This window comes from Mytilus californianus, unplaced genomic scaffold (genome assembly GCF_021869535.1).
Source record: "Mytilus californianus isolate M0D057914Y unplaced genomic scaffold, xbMytCali1.0.p SCAF_11, whole genome shotgun sequence".
NCBI lineage: Eukaryota > Metazoa > Mollusca > Bivalvia > Mytilida > Mytilidae > Mytilus > Mytilus californianus.
This window is the reverse complement of record NW_026262593.1, coordinates 12,577,660-12,597,686: the sequence shown is the minus strand read 5'-3', so window position 1 is coordinate 12,597,686 and position 20,027 is coordinate 12,577,660. Positions and strand designations below refer to the sequence as shown.

The 20,027-nt window shown below is 32.3% G+C and overlaps 1 protein-coding gene across 1 annotated transcript; it reads left to right on the top strand.

Moving 5' to 3' along the window:
- The first annotated feature begins 13,329 nt into the window (after window positions 1-13,329).
- Window positions 13,330-18,990, top strand: LOC127719569 (4-galactosyl-N-acetylglucosaminide 3-alpha-L-fucosyltransferase 9-like). The gene is made up of 2 exons (XM_052225791.1): window positions 13,330-13,392; window positions 17,767-18,990. The coding sequence occupies exon 2, from the start codon at window positions 17,777-17,779 to the stop codon at window positions 18,893-18,895; it is 1,119 nt and encodes a 372-aa protein (XP_052081751.1). The 5' UTR covers window positions 13,330-13,392; window positions 17,767-17,776; the 3' UTR covers window positions 18,896-18,990.
- Window positions 18,991-20,027: the final 1,037 nt, after the last annotated feature.

The following is a 20,027-nucleotide window of genomic DNA, read 5'->3' as shown; positions in this document are numbered from 1 at the left end:
AGATTCACCCAGCCACTCAGTCAGAGATAATACATACTTTGTACCAGATGCACCCAGCCACTCTGCCAGAGATAATCATACTTTGTACCAGATGCACCCGGCCACCCAGCCAGAGATAATACATAGTTTGTACCAGATGCACCCAGCCACTCAGTCAGAGAAAATACATACTTTGTTTCAGATGCACCCAGCCACCCAACCAGAGATAATACATACTTTGTACCAGATGCACCCAGCCACTCAGTCAGAGATAATACATACTTTGTACCAGATGCACCAAGCCACCCAGCCAGAGATAATACATACTTTGTTCCAGATTCACCCAGCCACTCAGTCAGAGATAATACATACTTTGTACCAGATGCACCCAGTCACCCAGCCAGAGATAATACATAGTTTGTACCAGATGCACCCAGTCACCCAGCCAGAGATAATACATAGTTTGTACCAGATGCACCCAGTCACCCAGCCAGAGATAATACATACTTTGTACCAGATGCACCCAGCCACTCAGCCAGAGATAATACATAGTTTGTACCAGATGCACCCAGCCACCCAGCCAGAGATAATACATACTTTGTACCAGATGCACCCAGTCACCCAGCCAGAGATAATACATACTTTGTACCAGATGCACCCAGTCACTCAGTCAGAGATAATACATACTTTGTACCAGATGCACCCAGTCACCCAGCCAGAGATAATTATTAATAAAAGAGATACGCAATTTCAGAAAAAATAATTGGGGAAGCTGTATGAACTTTTAATGCGAGATACATAAAATTAAGACACAAAAGTAATGTTCTGTGCAATCAGTGGCGGATCCAAAAGGGGGGGGGGGGGGGTTTGGGTCCGGGAGTTGGAACCCACCCCCCCTTTTCTTTGGACGATCAATGCATTTGAATGGGGACTATGGTTGGAACCCCCTTTCTCCTGGGTTGATAACCCCTTTTAAAAATGGCTGGATCCGCCCCTGGCAATGTTGTACAACGAAAGTTCCCGATTATAGTATTTCATTTTAAATAATAGACTTAAAATTATGATAGGAGTTATTATCTGGTAATTTTGAATCATATTTTTAGAAGCATTTGTAACCTGAAACACGATTTAACGATTTAATGTTGTTTTTTTTTTTCTATTTCAATTCTGTATACTAAGTTTACATTCGGCATTGCCAAAATCGTGTCTTTCTGCACTTAGTTTGGATAGTAAATCACTGTCGCAGATATTAGAATTATAGGACGGAATGATTGTTCTGTGAGCATGATAAGTATATTGAGCTTGCTTTCAGGAAATGCACGCATTCTTCAATTTATACCGTGATATAATCTAAATAAATTGTTTAACTTTTACTATCTATTTCGTTTAGATTTGACCCTAATATTATATTGAGCTTGCTTTCAGGAAATGAACGCATTCTTCAATTTATACCGTGACGGTATAATCTAAATAAATTGTTTAACTTTTACTATCTATTTCGTTTAGATTTGACCCTAATATTTCCAAGGAAGCGCGTATTTATTGTTATGATGTGACAGTGAAGATATGGAATGTATGTTTCCCCGGAAAATTACATATTGCACTGGAAGTAACAACCGTGCTCAAATACACGTACATGACACATTCTACTTTTACTAGTGTTTTTTTTATCAATTTTACCTGTCATATAGAGTTCAGTGCTATTTCTTATTATTGACGGATTTGTGTTCATTGCAGATCCATGATTGTTTCTGTTAAATTTGTTCACAACTTTCATGGAAGAATTATCCTTTGAGCCGAAACTGTGTCATTTTGCGCCACATTTCATATGTGCGAATGCTACGTTTGCGTCGGTAGTTTTTCAAAATACCAAGTATCATTCGTGCCATAAATGAAATATGCTATTGTGCTAATCTTATATGAAATCTTATTTGTATCTGAGCAATAGGTCTGCACACACTTTAAGGACCGGTAGTAAAGTTTGTTTGAAGGCTGATATGTGTAGCTTTTTATCAACTGCTTATTATTCAACTGAATTGTCATTTCAAACACTATACGTGTACAAGAAAGGGTTACAATTTATAACAACAAAAGATATTTCACCAATAAAGTACACTTGTAAATATCCCATTGAGGCCAAGATAAGAAAGCTAGTTATTTTATAGGAGATCCGGAAGGGTATTCCTGTAGGAAACGTGTATTCAGTCATCATGAAGAAAGCCACTCTTGTCACATAACTCGTGATGGCGATGTTATAGAACATTTTGTCTAATGATAACAGCCTCTAAACACAAATTGGATAACACACAAGTAAAACAGACTTAGGAAGTCTTCTCCAATTAACATATCTAACAATACAATATATAAGAGCATGCAAACATTGAATATTATTTCAACATTTGTATAAATTGGACAAAAAAATTAAGTGACACAAAAGAAGAAGAGAAAAAAATAGAATACAAAAAACAACAAGAAAATAAATTGAAAAAAAAACAAAACAAAAAATATACAAACAAAACAATTTTGCTCATGAGAAAGTAGACAACTATCCGAGGTTAATAGTTCTATATTTAATGGACAATTATTTGGGAGCCAGCTAAGATTTTCTAAAAGCTTACTTCGTTTTTCTGAATATAATATACATTTAAATAAGAAATGATGCAAATCTTCGCGATACACACCGCAGCGGCAAGATGAATCAGAAATAATATTAACTCTATACAGATCATAATTTAAGAAGGAAGCAGAACATCGAAGTTGGGTAAAAATAATATTGAGTTTGCGACTTCCAAACTTCCAAACTCATATTATTTCGGAATGTATTTATTACTATTTTGTTTTAAGTTTTTTCAGTTTCGTTTTAAATTTTCCTATTGTATCTGTTTTAAGCGTTGAAGTATCGAGGTTATTCTATAAACGTTTAGTTGATGGTATAAATGATTCATTAGTTAAGGTGGTACCCAACACCTTGACTAATATTAATTTGGCTCGTTTAATTTTCATAAAATTTTGACAAAATGTTTACTTTGACCCTTTGACAAAAATATAAAAATTTCAAAAAATTTGAACCAACCACTTTATCAGAAAAATTTCATTGGTTATATAGCAGTTTGACAAACACTAATTTTGATCATTGAGAAGCTTAATATTTCCTTTACAATACAACGTTATTAAAACGTTTAGCTGATTTTTACAGAGTTATCTCCCTGTAGTGTTAGGTACCACCTTAATGCAAGTCTGCAGAAAGGAAGTATTATATCGTTACTATTACGTAGTGGATAAACGGTCATACTTTGAATTGTTGGTGGAACTCAACATATTCTGGTACATTATTTTTTCAATATTAGAAAACATTAAAATTTATCTTCTCTCGCAAAGGGAGGCAAATTTGGACTGACAATGGACAATGACAGTTCGTTGGATAGTGGGGCGGAATTTTTTTCTTGCCACAGGCCACATTTGGAACCTTCGATATAGTTAGTAGAAGAGTTTTTACGTACAGAGAGCGTTGGAGTCTCCCTACCCAAGATATCATATTTACGTCCTTATTCTGACCGGACGCCCCACATTAGCAAAGCTTTTACTACCGGACGTAAGAAGTCCAGTGATGACCATAGTTCTATACCTCAACCAATCCTTGGGGTTCATTATATTGACCTATACAGAAATTCAACTTCAATCCTTTAAATTTACGCTGCAGTATTTCTCAGCGTCCTGAAAATGGCGTTTTGACCAATATCAATTATAGATATATAAACACCATAAATGCAACACAATTTTTCAATTGATCCATTGATTGATATGAATGTTGATGGATGTGAAGCTAGCAGCCGGTTCGTTATTCGATATTCGATATTCAATATCCAACCGGCTGCTAGCAGTCGGTTCGATATTCAAATTTAGTTGAAAATCATAAAAAATATAATATTTGATAACATTAAAAGCATGATTTTTATAGTTGAAAGGAGTGAAAAGATACGTAGGAAATCGTGTTATGACCCCTTCAAGTTGTCTTAAACTCTCGTTGTCCTCAAAAATAAACCCTTATCAATGCTTATGTAATTTGCATATTTGTCTTTATGTTATATAGATTTTTATAAATAAAACGACATCAAAACTGTAATTTTATATCTAATATTTCTTAAAACAAAAACAAAAATCACTCTAGAAAAAATTTAGAAATATATATGGAAAGCACCAAAAAAAGAAATACATAGTGAAAACCTACCTGAGCCTGACCGCTTAAATGACGGTGAGACCCCCCTGTTCTTTCAATGTCCATAAAATTCATAGACTCTGTGTAAATAAAGATTGTATCAAAAGGATTTCCCAGAATAATGTCATAAGTCATCTTCGATATCTACGGAAGGCTTAGATTGTCACTTTTCAGCTAAAAATTGTCAAAATTTTAGGACAAAGGGTACAGGGCAATGGTGAGAGCCCCCTGGTCTCTCAATCTGCCTAATATTAAGCAGACAGTTAGTTAATAGGTAGATACAAACGTGACTAAAATGAATTTGGGTACACTTTTGGTCTTCTATGTTTACGGAGGGCCCGAAGTGCCAGTTGGATATTCAAAATATATAGCGAAAATCTACCTTAGACAGCTTAAATGACGGTGAGACCCCCCTGTTCTTTCAATGTCCATAAAATTCGACGAATTCATAGACTCTGTATAAATAAAGAATGTGTCAAAAGGATTTCTCAGAAAATGTCATCTTCGATATCTACGGAGGGCTTAGATTGTCAATTTTCAGTTAAAAATTGTGAAAATTTCAGGACAAAGGGCACAGGGCAATGGTGAGAGCTCCCTGATCTCTCAATCTGCCTAATATTAAGCAGACAGTTAGTTAATAGGTAGATACAAACGTGACTAAAAGGAACTTGGGTACACTTTTTGTCTTCTATGTTTACGGAGGGCCCGAAGTGCCAGTTGGATATTCAAAATATATAGCGAAAATCTACCTTAGACAGCTTAAATGACGGTGAGACCCCCTGTTCTTTCAATGTCCATAAAATTCGACGAATTCATAGACTCTGTATAAATAAAGAATGTGTCAAAAGGATTTCTCAGAAAATGTCATCTTCGATATCTACGGAGGGCTTAGATTGTCAATTTTCAGTTAAAAATTGTGAAAATTTCAGGACAAAGGGCACAGGGCAATGGTGAGAGCTCCCTGATCTCTCAATCTGCCTAATATTAAGCAGACAGTAAGTTAATAGGTAGATACAAACGTGACTAAAATGAATTTGGGTACACTTTTGTCTTCTATGTTTACGGAGGGCCCAAAGTGCCAGTTGGATATTCAAAATATATAGCGAAAATCTACCTTAGACAGCTTAAATGACAGTGAGACCCCCTGTTCTTTCAATGTCCATAAAATTCGACGAATTCATAGACTCTGTATACATTTTGTAAATGAAGTTTGTATCAAAAAGATTTCTCAGAATAATATGATTAAGTTGAATTTTATGGACATTGAAAGACCAGGGGGTCTCACCCTCATTTAAGCGGTCTCAGGTAGGTTTTCACTATATATTTTTGATATCCAACTGGCACTTTGGGCGCTCCGTAAACATAGAAGACAGGAAGTGTACCCAAATTCCTTTTAGTCACCTTTGTATCTACATATTAACTAAATGTCTGCATAATATTAGAAAGATTCAGAGATCAGGGGGCTTTAACCATTGCCCTGTGACCTTTGTCCTAAAATTTTGACAATTCTTAGCTGAAAAGTGACAATCTAAGCCTTCCGTAGATATCGAAGATGACTGATGACAATATTCTGGGAAATCCTTTTGATACAATCTTTATTTATACAGAGTCTATGAATTTTATGGACATTGAAAGAACAGAGGGGTTTCACCGTCATTTAAGCGGTCTCAGGTAGGTTTTCACTATGTATTTTGAATATCCAACTGGCACTTTGGGCGCTCCGTAAACAAAGAAGACAGGAAGTGTACCCAAATTCCTTTTAGTCACGTTTGTATCTACATATTAACTAAATGTCTGCATAATATTAGAAAGATTGAGAGATCAGGGGCTTTCACCATTGCCCTGTGACCTTTGTCCTAAAATTTTGACAATTTTTAGCTGAAAAGTGACAATCTAAGCCCTCCGTAGATATCGAAGATGACATTATTCTGAGAAATATTTCTTATACAACCTTTACATATACAGAGTCTATGATTAATTTGAATTTTATGGACATTGAAAGACCAGGGGGGTCTCACCCTCATTTAAGCGGTCTCAGGTAGGTTTTAACTATATATTTTGAATATCCAACTGGCACTTTGGGCGCTCCGTAAACATAGAAGACAGGAAGTGTACCCAAATTCCTTTTAGTCACGTTTGTATCTGCATATTAACTAAATGTCTGCTTAATATTAGAAAGATTGAGAGATCAGGGGGCTTTCACCATTGCCCTGTGCCCTTTGTCCTAAAATTTTGACAATTTTTAGCTAAAAAGTGACAATCTAAGCCCTCCGTAGATATCGAAGATGACATTATTCTGGAAAATCCTTCTAATACAACCCTTACATATACAGAGTCTATGATTAAGTTGAATTTTATGGACATTGAAAGAACAGGGGGAGTCTCACCCTCATTTAAGCGGTCTCAGGTAGGTTTTCACTATATATTTGGAATATCCAACTGGCATTTTGGGCGCTCCGTAAACATAGAAGACAGGAAGTGTACCCAAATTCCTTTTAGTCACGTTTGTATCTACATATTAACTAAATGTCTGCATAATATTAGAAAAAATGAGAGATCAGGGGGCTTTCACCATTGCCCTGTGCCCTTTGTCCTAAAATTTTGACAATTTTTAGCTGAAAAGTGACAATCTAAGCCCTCCGTAGATAACGAAGATGACATTATTCTGGGAAATCCTTCTAATACAACCTTTACATATACAGAGTCTATGATTAAGTTGAATTTTATGGACATTGAAAAACCAGGGGGTCTCACCCTCATTTAAGCGGTCTCAGGTAGGTTTTCACTATATATTTTGAATATCCAACTAGCACTTTGGGCGCTCCGTAAACATAGAAGACAGGAAGTGTACCCAAATTCCTTTTAGTCACCTTTGTATCTACATATTAACTAAATGTCTGCATAATATTAGAAAGATTGAAAGATCAGGGGGCTTTCACCATTGCCCTGTGCCCTTTGTCCTAAAATTTTGACAATATGTAGCTGAAAAGTGACAATCTAAGCCCTCCGTAGATATCGAAGATGACATTATTCTGGGAAATCCTTCTAATGCAACCTTTACATATACAGAGTCTATGATTAAGTTGAATTTTATGGACATTGAAAGACCAGTGGGGTCTCACCCTCATTTAAGCGGTCTCAGGTAGGTTTTCACTATATATTTCTTTTTTGGGCTTTCCATACATATTTCTATTTATATTTCTAAATGTTTCTAGAGTTATAGGTTTTTCCTTTTGTGTTAAGAAATATCATATATAAAAGTACATATTTGAAGTTGTTTTATTGATAAAAATCTATATTACATGAAGACAAATATGCAACTTAAAAAAGGGTATATATTCGAGAATTTACGACAGCTTGAAGAGGTCATTAAACGATTTCCTACGTATCTTATCAGTCCTCTTAACTATGAAAACCGTGCTTTTAATGTTATCAAGTATTTAATTTTTTTTTATGATTTTCAACTTAATTTTGAATATCCAAAATTGAATATCGAATATCGAATAACGAACCGGCTGCTAACTTCACATACAATTGTAATTCCGGCTTTTCCCCCTTTTTATAGTAAACCTATGTTTGTATAGTTTCTTGAAATTATTGAGGATAAACGATAGATGTTAGTGAGATGTCTAATTTTGCAAGTAATGTCAGACTTGTAATTTGTTATTTTGGCTGTTGTTTCAATGATACGACAGATTTGTGTATGTTAGTTTGTTAAGAAGTTTTATTTCACGTACTGATTCCATATTTTCGCGGTAGTTACCTTATTAGAATATAAACTCAAATAAAACTCTTCTAATGATCTACTTATGTATTTAAAGTCAAAACCCATCTTTATTGATGAAGATAAATCCATGTTTACAAACAATATCAACATTACGGGAATTTCCCTTGTGTGATCCATGGTTGCCGATTGGTAAACAATATGTAACAAGCTCTGCCATTGGTCAGTCGGAAGTATAAAAGCAAAAATAACAACAGAACCGACGGAGTGTTGGGTTGACAAAGAATAGAATATGACAGACTTTAATAGAAGCTGGAATATATCTGAGAAATACAGGCAAGCGTTGAAAGTTAACTTTGTTTTAATTTAAGATTGTCGGTGCCGGTAACGGTGCTAAATACGGGTGACGGTGCTAGATACGGTTGCCGGTGACGGTGCTAAATACGGTTGCCGGTACCGGTCACGGTGACGGTGACGGTGCTATTGAAGTGATATTGAAGGTGCACATTAAGTGTTCTGTTGGCGGTTCCGACATGATTAATGTGTCATTCAATTTGTTATACTAAGTTGTTGTCTTCTATAATGTAGTAGGGTGTAATATCCTTAAATTGAAATTATAGAAAGATTCTTAATAAGTGACAACCTTGTCACTTTACTGTTGAATTATAAACTAGTTTTGTTTGTATATGTAAGACCAATCATTACCGGGGACCTGGCCAGACCAGTGAGAGAGCCGGCAAGACACATTCTCTCCGTCGAGGAATATTTTTGATATTAATGAAATATGAAACTTTATTTTATTTCACAACTGAGAATATATATATAAACACAAGTATACGATTTCCCTTTCTGTAACGTGTTTTGGTCCGACGGTAAACAGTGGACGTCGAACCTTACACTTTATAGATCATTTCACTCTCTTTTTCTTTGTGACCCTGTGTTCTCTGGTGGCTGACTCTAGCACCAGGAAAGCAGCGTTTCAATATTTGTTGTAATAGCAATGAAACGAGTCATTTCGAATACCGGTATGAAAATGAGACTGTTCTATGACGACTTTTATTTATTGAAGGCACTAATTTATCAAATACAAAATCATTGTATTTTATTGGCGCTTAGTAATAGCGTATTTGAATAAAATTCAAAGAATTAAATTTACTACAATACAAACAATTCTTAGCTCTATTTTAGAACATGTAATCTAAACCTGTTGAAATGAAGTTAGTTTAAAATTTGTCAAAGTAAGCCTTAAGAAGTCTTTTTTTAAATATGTCTTTTAATTTAGATTTATCATGCATGTCTCTATACATAGTATGCGACGATTAACAGTTTATAAGTAGGTGTTCTCATATTTGATTTGATACGGTGTATTTATTATGGATATATTTTAGTATCAATTTAAAATGTAGTTTCAAATATGTTTCACTTCAAACGATAAAGTAAAACTTCTTCAAAACTTATATATGATGTATAGTTCGGCGTCCGCAAAAAAGAAGCCAAGGTAAAGTATTTATCTCTTCTTCACAAATACGTATTCCATTGAATCTCGATATTTATCATGTTTATAATTTTTCTAACAATGACGTTCTACCTCCATAAGCCTGGAAATTTCATGGCGGGTCACAATTTATATACATAAATAAAGATACCAAATATTATATAAAAATGGGTACATTCTTTTAGACAAACATAGCACACCACTACCAAAAACAATTCAACTTTAATCTTGGAATTTCCAACTTTAATCTTGGAATTATCAACTTTAATCTTAGAATTATCAACATTAAAGTTGGAATTTCCAAGTTTAATGTTGATAATGCCAAGATTAAAGTTGATAATTCCAAGATTAAAGTCGACAATTTGAAAAAAACTAAATAAAAAAGAATGGCCCTAATACGCTTCCGTAGGTTTTAAAAGAGTAAAATTTATATATTTCCAAAATTATCTACAGATTGATATTTAAAATTCATTGATTCTGTAAGAGATTGTAAATTTGGACATTATTAAAGGAAAATTCTAAAAAGTACTAAAACAAGAGTCAACCAATCGTATATGCTAAAATACGTTCTTAACTCTGTCACTTAAAATAACCAAATAGAGATATGTTTATATTTTAATGGACAGAGAGATGGTAAGTTTAAAAAAATGTGATTTTAAGATTTTTAAAAATGCATTTTTACTGGATTATCTCCCTTTGTACCATAGAAATTCAATATTTATGGCATCATAAATTGTAATTGAACTATGGTCATCGTTACTTTGACTTATTTTGTTAACTGTTATAGTGCTTTTGAAGAATAAACACTTAAATTTCCAAAATTATCTACAGAATACCTTTCTTAAATTCATTGATTTATTGAGAGAAAATGTAAATTTAGGCATTTTTAGAGTAGAATTTTAGAATGTACTACAATGAGACCCCAGCAAGTTTACTAGCTCAAATGCATGATTAAGTATTCCAATTGATAAAACATAGGAAGTTATCATCCACAAACAGTTTCTCGAAAATTCAAGTACTGAAGAGTTAATAAAGCTTCAACACTTTAATATTCAATTAATCATCGTTCTTTATCTCGTTGTTTTCTGCATTCATAAGTTTCAGGGTGTTGAAATTGGTCATTTTCATAGAAAAATACTGCATCCAACATGGGGAAACTGGTTCCCGGTACATTACAGCATCTCCTAACTGAAAGGCATGGGAACCAGCTGAAATATTTGTTTGATGGACTTCTTTCATTATGTTGTTTAAGCACACAAATTTTCAATTAAATCTGATGACTCCCTTGTGGATTGTTTTGCATGGTTTTATGGTAGACTGGGTGTTAAGTCTTTGACGTTAACAATAAGAGTTGCATTAGTTAGTGTCTCTGTATAGCGGCTTATTCGTAATAGTAACGTAATTAGCGCAATGCAACCAATTAAAACTACCGGCAGCAAAAGGGATTGATTTGTTTCACATTTGTTCATTTTTTATAAAACACTACGGTTGTTTTCTTTTCATCATGATGTCTCTCTAAAACATCAAACAAATCATGTATAATACTTTAACTAAATGTATATCACATACAACATTTATAATATGCATTTGCTTCTTGATATGTAACAGCTGAGCTATTTTAAAGAAAACATATATTTCTTTTATAATACAAAATGGTTCATATTTTCTTGTTGTGTATGAATTTAATTTTAACCATCTCAGATCAATAGCGTTTTGTCATTTTTAAATTTCTTAATGTCCTATTTCAAAGAACCAGCTACTGCGCCATTTAAAACTAATAATAAAACATTATATAAAAACAACTGAAGTGGACAATGGAGAATCAAAATAAACTAATAAGTATTAATAATAATAGTATAAAACCAATTTTATTTACAATTATATGCATCAAACAGTGCCATAGTGTATCTTTTGAATTAATAGACAGTTCAATTGCAAAAGCTGTTATTATAGTTAGAAAGATTAATGTATATATGAGGGTAGTCTCAGTGTAGGTGCACAATGTTCATTGGCTATTCGTTAGGTCATTGATGACTTTCAAAGGTTTAGACAATGTACATTTCGTTCATGGCAATGGACATATGTGATGTCTTCAATAGTATATGAAACACGTACACTTTTCACCTGATAATCTTTTTTTTTTTGTTAAATTTTATTACTTTCTGAACCCACTGTGCTTGAAGCAGGACATATGACGTCATGCTGGTATGTGCAAAAGACTAGATTAACGAATCGCAAATTTTTTTTATTAACACAATGAAAGTGTTGACCATAAGAGAAATAGGTTTAACAACTCGTGAGAATTTGATATCGCTTGAAACAACTCGAGATATAAAGTTTCAATATCATAATAAACGATAATAAACAATGCTTGAGCAAACATTTATACAAACAAAGCAAACAAGCCAAGCAAAGTCTTACTCTACAAGCATTAGGAAATTAGCTCTAATGCGCATTGGAAAGTAGTATTATTTCTTGAGAAAAATAATTTAATAATGAGATTTTTTCAAATACAAGAGTTAAGTGCCAGTGTGTAGCTAATAAAGACCCCCATTTTTCCCGTGAAAAAAAGAAAGAAAAGAACAAACAGAAATATGAAAGAGGAGAAAAACAGGACAACACTTCAAATTTATAGATCGAAATAATGATTCCAATTATAACTAAAATGTAGTTGAAATTGATGGGAAGGTATGAAAAATCCCTCTTTCTCAATAAATGATGATTCAATTTATATCTAGCTAATGTATTTCATTCTGCATAATAATGACCCCAAGGTTGTACTGGTGTACAGAAATATGTTAACCTATATTTCTCCCGTGTGGCAGTATGGTCTATACCAAGGAGGGGCGTTTGTCTTTGTGTTGTGGGATATTCCGTTACGTATCTGGAAAGGCTCCGCGGTAGAAGAATTTCCAAAAGTTTAATTTTGGACCCTGATATGGATCAACTTGAAAAACTGGGCTAAAAATCAAAACTCCAAAAACATTATTAGATTCAGCATATCAAAGTACCCCTTGAATCCAATTTCCGTTTAAATCAAACTAAGTTTAATTTTGTACCCTTTGGACCTTAATGTGCATCAATTTTAAGACCGACCAATACTTTAAAATCTAAATACACGGTTAGATTCTGCATATCAAAGAACCCAGATAACTCAATTTTGATGAAATCAAACAAAGTTTTAATTTGGACCCTTTGGACCTCAATGTGGACCAAATTAAAAACGGTCTCATATAAAAAATCTAAATACAAGGTTAGATTCAACAAATTTAAGAACCCCAAGAATTAAAGACTTTGAATTAAACCCCATTGAAATTAGTCAAGAAATAAGCAATTTATACAAAGTATTAGAAAAGTATTGTTTTTGGCCCCTTTTTCCAAAACGGTTAGAGCCATAACCATCTAAATCAATCCCAACCTTCCTTTTGTTGGAATGAGAGCAAATTAACAGTAAATCAAAGTGAAGCGTGAAATTAAATTTAGACTGCAACTGGGAAAATAGGGTATGTTGGAAAGTATCTTGGTCTACCAGTTGTTAGGCTGAAACATCTATGAATAACTTATGAAAATAACTTTTTAAAAATCACGTTTTGTGTAGTGATAGAAGCACACTGAATATCATTGAATTTAATTTGACCTCAGTAGCCGTTTTCATCTATAGGTATTCTTCGGTTGCTCTTACTGTACTTGGAGACTAATGAATGTTTTCAATCAATATCAAATGAAATAGACTTAATGGTGACATCATATTTAACTGATTTCTATTCAAAAAAGGTATTATAAAATGTATCTCAAAGGGTAATGTTTATCTCGATGTTTAAATTCAATTTTGTGTAGATATATTACATTAAAGGAGCCAGATGGTTGTTTCATTATAAAAGAAATATAATCTTCACATAAATTGACTAGTTTTATGTAATGAACAACCAAAGGGCCGTGTCGTTTGGACTGGAAACGTCTTTTTGAGTATCAAAAAAGGTTTGTCTTTCACATAAATTCTAAATACACGTTGTACATTATTTCTTTCTTTTCGATTTTAATCCATAAATAAAACATACATTTCATATCATATTTCTTAACAAGAATTATGTCTTATAATTGTATCAAATTTACGTAATGAAACGTTTAGTTTAAACAGTATTTTATTTAAATAAATTGAATTGGATTGGACAACCGGCAAAGCCTATGTAAGCCCTCTTCATAAAACAAGGTACAATATATGACATTCAAACAAAACAACACATACACATTCACATACACAAACATAATGACAACACAGAATTATTCAAAACTACCTCATCATAGCTGACTGGAAGGATGCTTCAAATAGTTAACTCAGATAGAAATTATAAATATTCTAAGAATGCTTCAAATAGTTAACTCAGGAAAGAAAAATATTACCTATTTTTTTGTTTTTTATTCCGATTTGAACATGTTGAAAAACAAAAAATATACAAAAGATGGTTTGAATGATATAGAAAATAGAGGTGCATTTATTGGATTTTTAGCTTATATAATATCAATTATTGTCATTTATTTTTTAATTTTTGTTTCAATTTTAACTATTTTTCAGCCGGTTGGGGTCTAATAACTTGATTATAGACATACAAAGTTTATTAAGTTTCAGACTATAAAATATATTTCACTATACAAATCTTTCTTTAATGTACTCATGAACAGCCTTAACTATCTGAATACTGTCTTCAATACTCATTGATTGATCACCAAATAGTAATAACTTCAAATCAATATCAACTACATAAGCAGACAGTTTATCAAGGAGTATGGTCCTGTTTAAAGTGTATGATGGACACTAAAAAAAAATAATGTTGATTGTCTTCACATTGATATAAACATTTAGGACAGGAAGGTTCTTCAATCAAAAAATCATGAAACAAGTGAGAATTTAAATTACTTGCTTCATTTCGCAATTGAAAATTAATAATATTGAATTTTCTTATACCAGAACAAAAAATATTTAGGAGGAATCTCTGGTTTAAATATTTACTCAAGTAAAGATTTGAACTGGTTAATCGACAAAGCATTTTTTACATAAGGATCTAATTCATTCCAGAGTTTAACAACAGATGGTATGAAACTTCTATAATATGAAACTGTTCTGCACCTTGGAATGGTATAATTCTGAAGATCTATTCTAAAATTGTAATCGTTTTGTGTGGAAAGACATGGTTCTAATAAATCTATCATATAACTAGGAGAAAATCCATTTTTTATTCTATAAAATGTAGTCAGTTTATGCTTCTTCCTTCTGTCTGATAATTTTGCAAGAGATAATTCAGTGTACATTTTTTTAAGAGAAGTTAAACGCCGGAGACCAGTAATAATACGAGCAGGTTCAAATTGAACACTTTCCAATAAGTAAGCTTTTTGTAAAGTACAATTATCCCATATAATGTTTGCATATTCTAGAATAGGGCGAAAAAATGCTGAATAAATTGTATTAAGTACATTTCGATCCTAACTATATTTTACTTGTCTTAATAAATGTAGTCTAGAACATGCTTTTTTATAAATTGCACTTATATGTAATTTCTAACTAGCCTTACTCTCAAAGTTGAGACCTAGGTGACAGTGACTTTTAACTTCTTTAATTTGTTCCCCACCAATACCAAAATATAAAGAAGGAGGATTTGTGAAACGTTGGTTTGGAAGGGGGTAAAAGCGGAAGACACCAACTGGGCAATAAAGTCCTCATAGGCCAGAGAAATATGGACAACAGCATGGTACTCACCGTTTTTCTATTACGGTTTTGAATTCAATAACTGGTATCCGCAATACTCCACTTAATATGCAAAAGTAAATTCCGGTAAAAAAGTATAACAAAAATATCGAACTTGAACGTAAACTCAAATAGGAGAAGTCCATAAAAACTGACAAAATTAAACGTTATCAACCAAATATAGGACGAATAAAACTCATAACACCAAATAAAGAGCCTGTTTTGCTCACCTTCATCTTCAACAATGGCCACTTTTTAGTAAAATCACCAGTAAAGGGAAATAACTCTATTAAGATTTAACTTACAATTTCCGTCATGTCGACAAATTTGTAGATCTTATCCTGCTGATAATTTTTCATTTTTAAAAGTTTCTATTTATTTATCATTATAGTTTTCAAGATAAAAGACAATAGCTCCAGTAAAGAGTCGACTGAAGATTTTGGAAATTGTTGCTTATTTTTAGATCTTGTCTTGCTGATTATTTTTGCCTTTTAAATTTTTTATCTAGTATCTAATACAGTTTTTAAGATATAATGCAAAAACGCAAAAAAAATGGAGAAAAAAAGTTATTATAGGGCAATAACTCTAAAAAGGAGTCGACTGAAGATCTTGACAACTTAAGTTATTTGTAGATCTTGACTAGTCTTGCTATTAGATAGTGTCAATTTTTGCTTATTTTTATACCTTTTTTCTTTATTCTTTATCATTATTTGTTTTCTATTATTTATATTTTTAGAACCCTATTATTCTCTAATTTTTTTGGCCTATTTTCTCTATTCTTTTTTCCCTTTTATTCTGCTTTTTTGTCCTTTAAACCCCATCCAGACCCTCGTATATTTTATCAAATGAAATTGAGTTATGGAACTACTCTTTCTAATTCCGAGTTACATAGTTTGATAGGAAGATACGTCTACTATATTATTCTAGGTTCGAATCATAATTATTTGAAAATATTTTTCATTATTCCATTAATGATTAAAATATTAACTAATTATAACATTTACGTACTCAAACTTCTTTACAATATGCATGTACTCACACTTCATTATAATATTTATGTATTCAAACTTCATTATAATATTTATGTTCTCAAACTTCGTGATAATATTTATGTACTCAAACTTCATTTAAATATTTATGTATTCAAACTTCATTATAATATTTATGTTCTCAAACTTCGTTATAATATTTATGTACTCAAACTTCATTATAATATTTATGTTCTCAAACTTCATTATAATATTTATGTACTCAAACTTCATTATAATATTTATCTACTCAAACTTCAATAAAACATTTATGTAATTATTTTCATCATAACATTTATTCCCTCAAACATCATTATAACATCTATGTACTCAAACTTCATTATAACATATATGTACTCAAATTTCATTATAATATTTATGTACTCAAACTTTATTATAACATATACGTACTCAAACTTCATTATAATGTAAAGATAGAATCTTTTTTTCATTACATCATTTTTCCGTTTATATTCTATGTTACTTTTTTAAGACACATAACACAGATACATGTCCATACATGACCGTTTATCTATGACGACCATATATGAGGGTCGGGGGCTTCATTCTTCATTTCTGTATTTTTAAATATTTCATGTCATTTTTCCCTATGTATATTTTTTGCAAAGGTTCATATTGTAAATTTTGCTTGAAACAAAGGCCGAAATTCATTTCATTTTTTAAACAGTCCTGTATATAAGGGTCTGGATGGTACGTCTTCATTTCAGTATTATTTGAATTTAGACAATATTTCACTATTCTTTATTTTGAATTTTTTGTCCATTTACTCTCTAATCTTTATATTTTTTACCCATTGTTCTCTTTTCTTTTTATTTTAACAACCCACTATTTTTCTCCTCTTTATTTTTGGGCCCATTGTCTGTAGTATTGATCCCTATCCTAAAAACAACATCAAGACCCTCATATATATTTTGAATATTTTATACTTGACATTAATGTTATATTGGTATAAAGTTCTTTGGTTGAGAAAGCCTTTCTATTGTATTCTATCCAAATTTCTTTGGATTTCTTGTATAACGAATATCTAAAACATAGCATCTTTTTAAGGATGTTCGCTCCTCATGTTTTAGAATTTTTGTCAGATATTCGGAATCCTCTGGTTTTATCTATGTAGTGCCATTAAAACAATTTTCCTGCTAAACCCTACTTTTCTTTTCATAATTTTATTATATATAGTTTAAAAGCCATTTTTAAAATCTTATAAAATCCTTGTTATTTTTTCATATATTTTGACAGAAAAAAGGTGCCAATGTTAAATGTATGAAAAATCTAGAGGGAATCATTTCCCGCCAAATTTTCAAAGGCTTATATCTCGAAAACAAGCACACGGACCCTTAATTTTTTCTGCTTATTTAGTTCCTTTATTCATGTACTATCAATTTATAACAGTCTTTTAAAAAGTTTGTTATTTTGTTGACAGAGTAGCGAATATCTTTAATGTTATATTGGTATACAGTTCTTCGGTCGAGAAAGTCTTTCTATTGTATTCTTTTAAAATTATTTGAATTTACGAATGACGAATATCTACAAAATGTAAGACGTAGCATCTTTAATATATTTTAGGACTAACAAGATGCACTTTTCTCGGACCACAGTTATGTATTATGAACTTTTAACATTGATGTCAATTGGCACTGGCATTCTGTTCATTACTTGTTATCTCCATAATATCTTTCCGATACAGTTGGTAAACACAAAATCAACAGGAATTGCAGATAAAAATATATACAAGAAAATATATTCAATAACGTGGAATAAACGACCTAGCGTGATACCAACAGGTCTGCTCAAATATAAATTTAGGAAGTGTGAGTTCAGGAATTGCAAGATTGGTGTAGCATCGGATAAAATTTCACTTGGTAAAAGCCATGTTGTGTTATTTTATCATACTAGCCTTAATGGTAAGGTTCCAACTAAGTCGTCCAATCAGAAGTGGGTATTTATCTCTATTGAATCTAAAGCATATACAAGCAAAAACTTTTTAAAAAAAAAATGGGTGAATAAATTTGATTGGGTATTCAGCTATAGAACAGATGCTGATATCTATTTCCCGTACGGACTACTGGCAAGAACAAAAATACAAACTGAGAAAAACTACACAAATATTTTCCTTCAAAAGACGAAAAATGTTGCTTGGGTAGTGAGCAATTGCAATGCTGCTTCAAAGAGGAATATATACATTAAGGAGATGAATAAAACCATAGATGTTGACGTATTTGGAAGGTGCGGTAAAAGTTGTTCTTCTCCTTGGAATGATGACACCTGTTTAAGCGATTTAAGTAAAGTATATAAATTTTACTTGGCGTTTGAAAATTCTCTATGTGAAGACTATGTCACTGAAAAGGCATTCCGGTTCTATCAGGACGGTTTTGACATAATTCCAGTGTACCGGGGAGCTCCGAATATAAGAAACATTTTACCAGAAGGTACATTTATCTCCTCCTTGGATTTTACGTCGCCTAAAGAACTAGCTTTACATCTAAAACATGTGGGAAGTAATGAAAGTTTGTACACTAGTTATTTGAAAGCAAAAGATCAGTTCTTGTCAAGCTCGTACTCACAACAGGAGATGTTGCAATCTCTTCATTGTTCTGTTTGTGAAAAACTCAACACAGGGTATAAACGAAGCACTAAATTGAATTTAACACACTGGATATTTGAAAAGAAATGTCTTATCCCTACAGACATTTGACAATATGATATGCAATGGCGTAGCTTACATTAAGGCAATGGGGCAACTACCTCACAAAATGTGTTGCCGAGAAAAAAATTGAAGGGGGAAATAAAGAAAAAAGATATAATATATAACTTGTTTTCTGTAATGGCCCTTATCATTTGACTTCTCTCGCCTTTCCACAGTTATATCTTCTTCTAAACTTAAGTGTCAGTCTGCCTAAGAATCAGGCAGTTGTGAAAACATGACAAACAAAAACCCACTCATGTTTACATTAAGTTAAGTTCAAATTGTATAATGGCGCACGAATATACCATTCGTTTTCTTTTTCTGTTCTGGCAATTCAAGATATAATTTGGTTGAAATGCACTAGAAATTAACAATTAAGGGGAGACAACTCCGTAATTTGCTATCATTCTAATCAGAAGTTTTCAAGAGATTTCTCAAATTACAAGACACGCAGAAACAAAAGACCTACCATTTCTAACCAGGATGAAGGTAACTTCAAATTAGTATGGTTAGGTCGGTGTTTTTTTTGTCATGTTTTGAACTTTTCTAAATTGCCTGATTCTTACAAAGACTGGCACTTAAAGTTAAATGATAAAATAGTCCAGCTTTGTTTTATATACAATGGGCATAGGATACAGAAATATCTTGATTGAGGAAGAGACAAATCGTATCATTTAAAAAATACGCTGGTTCACAAAGTTCTGGTTGACATTCCTATGGGAACCAAAAGTGTTCTTCTTATTCCTTTATTCCTAATAGACAGACTTCATACATGGGCTTTTTGGAAAGAATGAAAACAAGCTACAATATCCTGTAACTTCACGTTCTCCTTGATATATTACTTTCTCTTACTGAATATTTCAAAAGATCTGTGAAATTGTGGTCGCACTTAATATAAAGGATATAACAGATACATTAGATTAATTGGCTATTTTAGTTATATAGCTCTTAAACTGTTTCGGTTTTATGGCCATTGTAATATTATAGTTCGTTTCTGTGTGTGTTACATTTTAATGTTGTGTTTCTGTTGTGTCGTAGTTCTCCTCTTATATTTGATGCGTTTCCCTCAGTTTTAGTTTGTAATCCGAATTTGTTTTTTTCTCAATCGATCTATGAATTTCGAACAGCGGTATACTACTGT